The sequence below is a fragment of the Nomascus leucogenys genome, chromosome 17, assembly GCF_006542625.1.
Source record: "Nomascus leucogenys isolate Asia chromosome 17, Asia_NLE_v1, whole genome shotgun sequence".
In the NCBI taxonomy this organism is placed as follows: Eukaryota; Metazoa; Chordata; class Mammalia; order Primates; family Hylobatidae; genus Nomascus; species Nomascus leucogenys.
Window position 1 is genome coordinate 93,061,342 of NC_044397.1, and position 11,518 is coordinate 93,072,859.

Consider the following 11,518-nt stretch of genomic DNA (forward strand, 5'->3'; position numbering starts at 1 on the left):
GGAGAGGTTGACGGGTCCTCTTCTCCTTGGTAAAGATCAGCTGGCCTCAGTCCTCCTCGCCCACCTCTGTGCCTCTCAGGACGCCGAGGGACTCTCCAAAGAGGGACTCGGGTATGAGAGGCAGCAGGGAACCCAGGAAACTCCAGTGCCAGCTCCGGCTTGCTCAGTGCCCCAGTCTGCAAGTGCCCTGGCCCCTGAGATGTGGATCACGGACCTTTCCATGGAGAGGCAGAGCTGGGGCGCCCACCCACCCCCACTCACAAAGGCCAGGCGGAACCCTCTGCTCCCCGGCCCACCATGAGGGAGAAGCTCCTGCTGTCCTAGTTTGGGTGCCCGGAAGAGCTCACCGCCAGCTGTGGCCTGGGCCGTGGGCCATGTGTGGAGCCCCTGTTCCTCGGGGACAGCGAGGAGGGGAACAGGGCCTGGCCTCGCCGGCTCATGCGGCCCACAGCCTGGCCTGGGAGCTATAAATAGCAGCCGCAGCGTGGAGTTACTGCCCTGCCCACTCTCCTGTGCATGAGTCAGCCTGCCCCGGCCTGAGCTGGTGCCCGGAGGAGACAGGGAGCCGGCCCGACACCCTGCCCCACGCAGGCGGGTCACTCAGGAGACGAAGGCAGGCAGGTGGACTGGGAAGGGGCTGGGCTGCCGTCTGAGTGCTTGGGTGCGCAGCAGCCCCGTGTAGGTGGGCACCCTGCCCATGTGTTCCCAGCAACCCTACAGGCGGGCAACAGTGACGTCACTCACAGATGGGGGAACCGATGCTTGAAAAGGCACTTCCCTGCAGGCAGCCACATAGAGCAGAAGCTGGGATTTGTCTGCCCTCAGGGCTGTCTCCATCTCCTGCTGAGGGCACCCCCAGATGAGGGTCAGGGGCCCAGCCATGCTCTGAGGTGCTCCTGCAGGGCTGGGTTCAGGGCGGGAGGGAGGTGCACGCCAGGTGCACTCAGGCCGGGCCTTGGATGCCAGGCTGAGAAGCTGGACCTTGACCTGGGAGAAGGGAGCCATGGGTGGCGTTAGAGCAGGGGAGGCCCATGTTCCGGTTGGAGCACTGAGTGGCAGAGTGGAAGGAGGGCTGGAGGAAGGGGGTCTGGAGGCCAGGAGGGAGAGTAGGGTCAAATCAGGGAGAAATAGAGCTCTTTGAGCCCCAAAGCCACATGACCGTCAGTGCCCCAGCCTGAGTGGCAACAGGAGAGGGAATTGAGTGGTCTTGGGCGCAGTGCCAAGTCTCCGCAGAGGCAGAAGGGCCCACCTCATCCAGGGCCATGGAAATGGTGGGTCACGGAGAACCCAGGAGCTGAGGGCCCAAGGGGTTCCCCAGGCTGCAGCACCTGCTCACAGGCCTGGTGACGGGGAGCTCACCACCTTCCAGACCAGCCTCTCACCCACTGATGGCTCTGACTCTGGAGAGACCCTTGTGGGTCCCAGAGTTGGCTTCTCCACCAAGGGGTGCCTTCCTCTAACAGCCTTGCGGCCTGGGACTGTCCCGCACCCACCCCTGAGCACACCTTCTGGCCTGGTCACTAGACCCCAAAGTCCAGTCTCCTCTGGGATCTGCCCGATGAGGCCAAAGGGAACCTCAGCCTCAGGGCCTCCAAAATGGAGGAGGAGCCGTGGTCTCTTGTGGACACACAGACGCATCAGAAAAGCCAGTGCTCCCCTAAGACGCCTCCTACTGGGGGAACACAAACATTTTCCTAACCCATCCGCTGCAGAACAGCACCAGCCCCCTTTGCTCACCCCCCACCTCCCTAGGCCTGACTGCCATGGGCTGCCTCCCCCTCCACAAAACCAGCCCTACAGAGCGCTGAGTCCGCTTCTGCCCCCATCCCGCCCCTGCCCAGGCCCCTGGGATGGGTGGGCCTCCAGGTGCACCCCATTGACCTGAACCCTCTCGCCTCTGCCCGCTGCTAAACCTGTTCATTGATTATCGACTTACTCATTTCACAACGCACCCCTCTGATTCCCCGCCCTGCGTGTGACCCGGCCCCAGCCGGCCTCAGGGGTCCCATTCTGCACCCCCTTTATCCGCATTTCTGCCAAAGCCCCCCATCCCCGGCTGGACTCTGCTCCTCCCAAGCCGGGCTCCTGGCCCCCACTCGGGGTTTCCCGGGAAGCGGCCCCAGCTCCCACCCCGAGGGAGGGCGCGCGCAGGTGGCCACGTGGCAGGGCGGGGGTCCCGGATCCTGGCGACCTCTCCCACCCCGGGCGCCGGCAGGGGTGCCGTGGTGGGGGGGCGGTCCGGGGTCCCGCGTGGGGCGGCGGTGACCTTGCCCGGGCGGCGCGCGGGCCCATGGGCCCGGGTCCCCGGGGCGGGGCGGGGCGGGGCGGAGCGCGGGGCCCGGCGGGCGGGGACGGCGCGGGCGCGACTGCGGCGGCTCGGGCGGGCGGGGGGCGGCGGCGCCAGCGGACACCGGAGCGGGCAGGAGCAGCGGCCGCGGCGCCGCAGGGACCAGCGGGCCCAGGTAGGCGGCCCGGGGCGGGGCGGGGGTCCCTGCGCAGCCCCCAGCCCGCCGTCCTCCCCGCCGCGCGTCCCTCCTTTGTCCCGGCCCCACCCTCCCGGGCCTCGGGGCCGGGCCCTTCCCCGCCTGGCTCCAGGGCCCCTCGCCCGGCGTCCCCCGCCCCATCCCGCGGCTCACCTTGGACAGCTCCCGGCCACCTCCCCTCCCCCACCCGGAGGGCGCCCCCCCCCCCCCCCCCGCCCCCCCCGCCCGCCGAGCCCGCCCCACGGAGGCCCACCCCGCCGCTCCTCTCCGCATTGGTCCCCTCGGGCAGGGCCTCCTCCCTCCTGCAGCTGCTTACTTCGCCCTCCGCCCCGCTGCCCAGCCAAGCCCCTGCCTCCGCGCCCCCTCCCCGGGGTGGGCTCCTCCTCTCCACCACTGAGGTCCTCCTCAGTCAAGGGTCGCCCCTGGGCTGGCCCCGCACTCTGCCTCTGCGCCCTCGGGCCCCCTAGAGCAGGCCCTTTCTCCATCAAACCCCTCACCGGCCAGGCGGCCCTGGGTCAGACCTCCGCCCCACCCTGGGTCAGGCGTGACCCCCGCTAGACCCCTGGGTGGCGGCTCTCTCTGCTTTCCTGACCCTCAGCTTTGCTTTGACACCCCCGCCCCCACCAACCACTTCGTGCCCGGCCGGGAGCCGGGCTTCAGGGACCCAGGGCTGGGGTAGATTGGCCCTGCCTGGACGTCTGGGGGTGGGCTGCCCCGCACAGGCGGGAAACCCCAGGAGTCTAGCCAAGCAGGGTGGGCTTCCAGCCCCGCTGTGCGCCTCCACCCCCCTGCTCTGTGACCTTGAGCCAGCCCTTCCTGCTCCTGCCTCGGTGCCCAGGACCCCCTCCCTCCGCCCGCACCCCCCAGGCGGTGGAGGTGGGAAGTTGCGTGGGCTTCGGGGCTGTTGAGTGCAAGCGCCCTCCTGGTCAGGGATTCCAGACCCAGCGCGGAGGACAGTATTGCTCATGGGGGCTGGAGCTTCAGTGCCCACAGCAAGGCAAAGGCTGGATCTGGGTCCACAGAACCCACGGCCATTAGGACCCCAGGCGGGTCTTGGTGGCGTCTTGCTGCACAGCAACGTGCCCGCCTCTCAGGGCGCCCACCCAGGAAAGGGCAGGGTCTGCAGCGCAGGCTGCCTCCCCCCACCATGAGCACCCCCAGCCTCCTCCGAATGCCGAGAATTACTATGCATGTAGTCCACAAACCCGGCAGCCAATCACATGAGTTGGCATTGCTGAGGCGCCCAGAAGTTTGCCTGGCTCATCACAACTGGGGACTGTGTCAGCTGGCGCTTTCATCATCCTGTTTTCTTTTTCTGGCAAATCTGTTACCCTTGATAATCCAGAAGGTGCCTTTGCAACCAACAGGCACAGCCAAGTGCCCTGCCCACCGGCCCCCAGCCCCTGCGATTGTGATCACAATTGTGATCGGGGTTTCCGCTGTACCGGGCACGGCCTAGGGCCTTTCTCCACCTTGTCACCTTACTTGTCCCAACAGTGGCTCGCATTTCACAGAAGAGAAAACGGAGGCTTAGGGACTTGAATTTGCCTGTTAGGTTCAAACCACTGACTTCCGGGGAACCTCTGGACCCTCCCCATAAACACACCCCCACCCCCAGTGCAGCAGGTAGAAACTGGTGCCTCCTTCTCTCCCACTGTAGACCACCTTGCTGGGGGACACCACCGCCCCCCACCGCTGCCCCAGAGACTGGAAGGAGGAAGGGGAGGGGAGGACATCAATTCTGGAGATAAGCCACGTGCCCTCCCCCCCAGCGTTCTTCCCCTACCTCCATCATTTCAGGATCTGCTGTGCTGTGTGACCTCCTCAGGCTGCTGGACCTCTCTGAGCCCAAGAGAGAAGAGAGGGGCTAAGAGGTGCCCCTCCCAGGAAGTGCCATTCCTAAGGATCCGTCAGACCTGAACAGGAGGGGCTAGGGCACACCAGGCCATAGTTTGATTTTAGAGTTTAGGGAGCGGGGATTTTCCCGTTCAGCTTCTGGGTTTTGTATTTTTGTGTCCCAGCCGGGCTGCAAGACCCTGCCTCCCTGGGGCAGCTATTGGGAATCAGTGCCCTGATTTGCACATTGTGGTTCCCGGACTCCCAGCCTCAGGATCCCATTTATGGCAGGTGAGGAGAGCAGACTTGTGATACGAGTTCCGGCTGGATGCGGTGGCTCACGCCTGGAATCCCAGCACTTTGGGAGCCCGAGGCGAGAGGATCACCTGAGGTCAGGAGTTCAAGACCAGCCTGGCCAACATGGCGAAACCCCGTCTCTACTGAAAATACAAAAATTAGCCGGGCGTGGTGGTGGGCGCCTGTAGTCCCAGCTACTCTGGAGGCTGAGGCAGGAGAGTTGCTTGAACCGCGGAGGCAGAGGTTGCAGTGAGCCGAGATTGCACCACTGAACTCTAGCCTGGGCGACAGAGCGAGACTTGGTCTTAAAAAAAATAAGAAGGCCAGGTGCAGTGGCTCACGCCTGTAACCCCAGCACTTTGGGAGGCCGAGGTGGGTGGATCACCTGAGGTCGGGAGTTCGAGACCTGCCTGACCAACATGGAGAAACCCCATCTCTACTAAAAACATAAAATTAGCCGGGCTTTGTGGTGCATGCGTGTAATCCTAGCTACTTGGGAGGCTGAGGCAGGAGAAGAGCTCGAACCCGGGAGGTGGAGGTTGCGGCGAGCCAAGATTGTGCCATTGCACTTCAGCCTGGGCAGCAAGAGCGAAACTCTGTCTAAAAATAAATAAATAAATAAATAAATAAATAAGAATAATAAACTAAAATACGAGTTCCCAGGGCTGTTGCCCTGGCCGACCGATTCATCCTACCTAGGGCTTCGGCCCTGACATATGCATCTTAAACACCCGACCATGTGTGGCTTCCACGAGGACTAGCCATCTCTGGGTTGGGAGAAGAGCAGGGGACCGGTGGTTGTTAGAGACGGGCACCGTTTGATCCACCAAACAGGCTCAGGGTGGCACGATGGCTCAGCAAGGTCCCAGAGCCAGGCAGGTGTGGAGCGAGAGTTGGAAGCCAGGCCTGCTAGCTTCCAGGGACCCCGCCACGCTGGGAAGAGAGGGGGAAGCCGGCACAGCCTGGAAGGGACACCCACACCCAGGGAAGGAGTTTCGTGGGCATCCCGGCATCTCCCACGCCTCTCCTAGCTCAACGTCCCCCGGGGAAGCTCAGGCCCCAGATTTTGTTAGGGAGAAGTAAGCAAAGGGTGTTGGCTGTGCGCCCGCCTGCGGGACAGAACTGCAAAGTCAGCCACAAGCAGATGGGCCTTTTCAGGAGGCAGGAGGCAGGGCAGCCACCTCCTCTGAGAAGCCGTCGTGTCCTCCTCCCTCCCCGGGGCGTGGGGCTGTCCCCTCAAGGCTGGGTGGCCTTTGACGTCTGACCCTCCTCTCTGCACAGGCTCCGTCTGGGGTTCTTGCAGCCGGCACCAGCCCTCCCGGCCCCGGCCGCCCACCCGCCGCGGGGAAGATGCCGGAACAGAGTAACGATTACCGCGTGGTGGTGTTCGGGGCGGGCGGCGTGGGCAAGAGCTCTCTGGTGCTGCGCTTCGTGAAGGGCACGTTCCGCGACACCTACATCCCCACCATCGAGGACACCTACCGGCAGGTGATCAGCTGCGACAAGAGCGTGTGCACGCTGCAGATCACAGACACCACCGGCAGCCACCAGTTCCCGGCCATGCAGCGCCTGTCCATCTCCAAGGGCCACGCCTTCATCCTGGTGTTCTCCGTCACCAGCAAGCAGTCGCTGGAGGAGCTGGGGCCCATCTACAAGCTCATCGTGCAGATCAAGGGCAGCGTGGAGGACATCCCCGTGATGCTGGTGGGCAACAAGTGCGACGAGACGCAGCGGGAGGTGGACACGCGCGAGGCGCAGGCGGTGGCCCAGGAGTGGAAGTGCGCCTTCATGGAGACCTCGGCCAAGATGAACTACAATGTCAAGGAGCTCTTCCAGGAGCTGCTGACGCTGGAGACGCGCCGGAACATGAGCCTCAACATCGACGGCAAGCGCTCCGGGAAGCAGAAGAGGACAGACCGCGTCAAGGGCAAATGCACCCTCATGTGAGCCCGGAACGCCCGCCTGCCCGCCGCCCACACCCACCGGCCCCGGCCCCCGCTGCCTCCCCCGACACCGACACCCTCCTCGGCCTCCTCCCCTTCTCTCATCCTTCCTCCGACACCTCGGCTGGGGAAACCGAGGCCACCCCCGCTCCGCTGCCACTGCCCAGCCTGAGGCGGGGCTGGGGCTCTTCTTCCTCCCCCGCTCTCTCTCCACCCTCCTGTTCGGTCTGTACCCTCCAAAACCAAGAGCCAGAGGTGGCCCCCTTGTCCTGCAGATGGGAAAACAGGACGGGGAGCTGGCAAGAGGAGCTGCTTGTGCCCGCCGGGACCAGAGGAGGCTGCGTTTGCCCATCTCCATCTCTTTCCCTGGAGTGTCCCCAGCCAGACCTGCGCGTCCTGTCCCTCACATTTGATCACTGTGACCTTCCGGGGGAGGGGGGAGTTGAAAATGCACATCAGCCTCAGATATTTTTTTCTTTTTTCTCCTATTTGGTGTTAACATACACCCAAGCCCACCCGGCCCCTCGTGACCTCTGATCTGTGCCCCCTCCTCCGGTCCCAGAACGCCCCTCTCTCCTCTGTCTTCACAGTGGGGTGTGGGGCCCGTGGGATGGGCCTCAGGCCACCAGGCAATAACCACAGGGCCTGCAGCAGTGCCCCTGCCAGCCCCGAATCCCACTCCCGGGACCGGCCACATCCACAGCACAACTGCCCTGCCGGAGAGGCACCATGGGCGTGGAGGGGCTTCCCGGACACCACCCACCCGGGGACCCACCTCTTCCACCAAGACAGAGACGTTAGCAATGCATGGTGGGTGGGGACCTGGGGTGCTCAGGAGGGGGTGCCCGGGGCCCTGGCAAGAGATACATCAATTACACCCCCGTGAGGGGACAGCCGATGGGAGCAAGCACCAGCAGGATCCGAGGGCGCCCCGGACAGAGGTCTGCCCCACCCACTTCCTCCCCACCACCTGTGCCCCGGAGAGCAGGGCCTGCCCGGGAAGGCGGCGTCCTGGAGTCCAGTGTATCTGCAGCCATGAGGTTCTGGGTGTTTTTGTGAGAGAGTCTGAGTGACACCACACTCGTGTGACCCCACGGGATTGTGTCGAACATACACGGAAGTGACGGTGTATTTGTGCAGCCTGGTGTGCGCAGATGGGTGACTTGCATCTAAGTGCATCTGCGTGCATACCTGTGTGTGTTTGTCTGGGATGATATGTTTTTGTGGCAGTCTATGTGTGTAATAGTGGTGTAGGGTATACAGAGAGGTGGGTAGTTGTAGATACCTGTGTGTGGTTGTCAACAAGACTGGATATTTGTGATGTGTCTGTGTGAATCTTTGTTGCCTGTATGAGCGTGACTATATTTTGGGGAGTGGGTGATATGGTTTATCTGAGAGCATTTATCTGTAAATATGTTTGTCCTGATTGAGGGACACGATCTCTGTTCCACTCTCTAGCAACATGACTCTAGCAACGTGACTTTCGGTCCCAAATCTGTATCAGTCGGCTATTGCTGTGTAACAAATGACCACAAATGTAGCAACTAGAAACAACACACGTTTATTATCTCATAGATTCTGTGGGTCAAGAGCCTGGGTGCAGGTTGGCTGGGTCCTCTACTTGGGATCTCAGGAGGCTGCAATCAAAGCATTGGCCAGGCAGAGGTCTCATCTGAAGGCCTGATCGGGGAAGGATTTGCTTCTTAGAAGCTCATGCGGTTGTTGCAGCATTCAGTTTCTTGCTGTTGCAAGACTGAAGGCCTCAGTTCCTTGCTGGCTGTTGGCTGGAAGCTGCCCTTTGTTCTGTGCCATGTGGGTGTCTCCGCAGCGGGGCTCAGAGCATGGCAGCTAAGTTAGTGAAGGAAGGTGAGATGGAGGTGTTGGTCTTATTGGGTGTGAGGAAGCAACGTGTGTGTGTGTATGTGTGTGTGCACTTTTGTGCAGTGAGAGAGAGAGAGAGATTGCACGCATGTGTCTCTGTAGTCAAGTGGCCAGGTGGGACTATGTAGATAACAGATTGCTCATGTCTGATTTGGTACAAGCATGTTTGTTTTCCTCTGTGTTCATGTGAGTGTTTACTCAACAAATGTTTACTGGACACACTCAGAGAGAGAGAGTGTGCATACGTGCGTGTGTGTTGCTATCCAGCACGTGGCCCGGGCTCCCAGAAGAGCTGGTATTGTGTCTGAGCAGAGCTGGGTCCCCCCAAAACTTGGGCTGGCCCAGGGCCCACCAGCAGCTGATGTTGCCTCCTCTCCTGTCCTGGTAGTAGCTTCTGGGTTCTGAAGGTGCCTGAGAGAGTGAGGCTGGGCAGGGGTCTGCGGCCCTTTCTCAGGGACACACCCTGATAGCACAATCTCCTTGGGGCCCTGCCCACCTCCAGGCCTCTCCCACCCCAGGCCTTGCCCGACCCTGGGGAGAGAGGGGATCTGCAATAGAAGGGGGCCCGAGCCTGCCCTGGCTGCTGGCCCATCCTGCCTGGGCATCCCTGGTGCTGGGGACTGTGCCAGGCCATGCTTGCTGTGACTCCGCCCCCACCCCCTCTCCCCCCGCATGTGGGTGCCCCCACTCCCCCATCGTGGGGTCTGTGTAGCCTTCGCTCTAGACATAGTCTTCCTGCAATAAAAAAGTGGATCCTGCATTCCCCACCAGCATGGCGCCCTGTCTCTGTGGTTGGCGTGGGGTGTCAGCTCACCGCCTGTAAAGGATCAAGAAGGGTGGGGAGGTGCAGGATGGGGTGAAGGGTGGAGGAGGCGATGGGTTTAGGAAGTGAGGGATGGGATGAAGGGTAGAGGAGGTGGTGGGTGTAGGAAGTGAGGGATGGGATGAAGGATGAAGGAGGTGAAGGGTGTAAGAAGTGAGGGATGGGATGAAGGATGGAGGAGGTGACAGGTGGAGGAAGTGAGGGATGGGATGAAGGGTGGAGGAGGTGGTGGGTGTGGGAATTGAGGGATGGCATGAAGGGTGGGGGAGGTGGTGGGTGTAGGAAGTGAGGGATGGAGTGAAGGGTGATGGGTGTAGACAGTGAGGGATGGAATGAAGGGTGTAGGAAGTGAGGTATGGGGTCAAGGGTGGAGGAGGCGACGGGTGTAGGAAGTGAGGGATGGGATGAAGGATGGAGGAGGCGGTGGGTGGAGGAAGTGAGGGATGGGGTGAAGGGTGGAGGAGGCGATGGGTGTAGGAAGTGAGGGATGGGATTCAGGAGGAGATGGTGGGTGGAGGAAGTGAGGGATGGGGTGATGGGTGGTGGAGGCGATGGGTGTAGGAAGTGAGGGATGGCATGAAGGGTGGGGGAGGTGATGGGTGTAGGAAGTGAGGGATGGGGTGAAGGGTGGAGGAGGCGATGGGTGTAGGAAGTGAGGGATGGCATGAAGGGTGGAGGAGGCAACGAGTATAGGAAGTGAGAGATGGCATGAAGGGTGGAGGAGGCGATGGGTGTAGGAATGAGGGATGGGATGAAGGGTGGAGCAGGTGACCGGTGTAGAAAATGAGGGATGGGATGAAGGGTGGAGGAGGTGATGAGTGTGGGAAGTGAGGGATGGGGTGAAGGGTGGAGGAGGCGATGGGTGTGGGAAGGGAGGGATGGGGTGAAGGGTGGAGGAGGCGATGGGTGTGGGAAGGGAGGGATGGGGTGAAGGGTGGAGGAGGCGATGGGTGTGGGAAGGGAGGGATGGGGTGAAGGGTGGAGGAGGCGATGGGTGTGGGAAGTGAGGGATGGGGTGAAGGGTGGAGGAGGCGATGGGTGTGGGAAGTGAGGGATGGGATGAAGGGTGGGGGAGGTGGTGGGTGTAGGAAGTGAGGGATGGGGTGAAGGGTGAAGGGTGATGGGTGTAGACAGTGAGGGATGGAATGAAGGGTGTAGGAAGTGAGGTATGGGGTCAAGGGTGGAGGAGGTGGTGGGTGTAGGAAGTGAGGGATGGGATGAAGGATGGAGGTGGTGATGGGTGGAAGAAGTGAGGGATGGGATGAAGGATGGAGGAGGTGACAGGTGGAGGAAGTGAGGGATGGGATGAAGGGTGGAGGAGGTGATAGGTGTCGACAGTGAGGTATGGGGTGAAGGGTGGAGGAGGTGATGAGTGTACGAAGTGAGGGATGGGGTGAAGAGTGGAGAAGGTGATGGGTATAGGAAGTGAGGGATGAAGGATGGAGGAGGTGGTGGGTGTGGGAAGTGAGGGATGGGATGAAGGGTGGAGGAGGTGATAGGTGTAGACAGTGAGGTATGGGGTGAAGGGTGGAGGAGGCGATGGGTGTAGAAAGTGAGGGATGGGTTGAAGAGTGGAGGAGGGGACCTGTGTAGGAAGTGAAGGGTGGGACGGTAGTGGGGAGGTGGAGGGAGCGAGGTGAGGACATGCAGCAGGGGCGGCAAGGCAGGACCCGTCTGGGACTCTGTTCGGAGATGTCTCTATGTGGCTTTTTTCTAGGGCCTTGGTTTCCAGGTTCACTCTGTGCACATTAGCTGGGGACATCCTCCCAGCTGGACTTTCTGTGAACTTGGGCGATTTCCTTGCAGGCCCAGTGGTGTTGGGGCAGAGGAGACTGTATTAGTCCATTCTTGCAATCCTATAAAGAAATACCCAGGCCGGGCGCGGTGGCTCATGCCTGTAATCCTAGTACTTTGGGAGGCCGAGAAGGGCAGATTACCTGAGGCCAGAAGTTTGAGACCAGTCTGGCTCACATGGCAAAACTCTGTCTCTACTAAAAGTACAAAAATTACCCCATCTCTACTAAAAATACAAAAAATTAGCTGGGCATGGTGGCGGGCGCCTATAGTCCCAGCTACTTGGGAGGCTGAGGCAGGAGAATGGCATGAAACCCGGAGGCGGACCTTGCAGTGAGACGAGATGGCGCCACTGCACTCCAGCCTGCGTGATAGAGCGAGACTCTGTCTCAAAAGAAAAAAAAATTATCTGGGTGTGGTGGCAGGAGTCTGTAATCCCAACTACTCGGGAGGCTGAGGCA

The 11,518-nt window shown here is 61.3% G+C and overlaps 1 protein-coding gene across 2 annotated transcripts; it reads left to right on the forward strand.

The window, feature by feature from the left end:
- Window positions 1-2,348: 2,348 nt before the first annotated feature.
- On the forward strand, window positions 2,349-9,210 carry DIRAS1 (DIRAS family GTPase 1). Of its 2 annotated transcripts, XM_030795937.1 has the most exons (3): window positions 2,392-2,462; window positions 4,284-4,610; window positions 5,898-9,210. In XM_030795937.1, exon 3 carries the CDS (start codon window positions 5,967-5,969, stop codon window positions 6,561-6,563), a length of 597 nt encoding a protein of 198 aa, XP_030651797.1. In that variant the 5' UTR covers window positions 2,392-2,462; window positions 4,284-4,610; window positions 5,898-5,966; the 3' UTR covers window positions 6,564-9,210. The 2 variants fall into 2 exon arrangements, with proteins under 2 accessions (XP_030651796.1, XP_030651797.1); XM_030795936.1 differs by lacking the exon at window positions 4,284-4,610 and having other exon boundaries at window positions 2,349-2,462.
- Window positions 9,211-11,518: the final 2,308 nt, after the last annotated feature.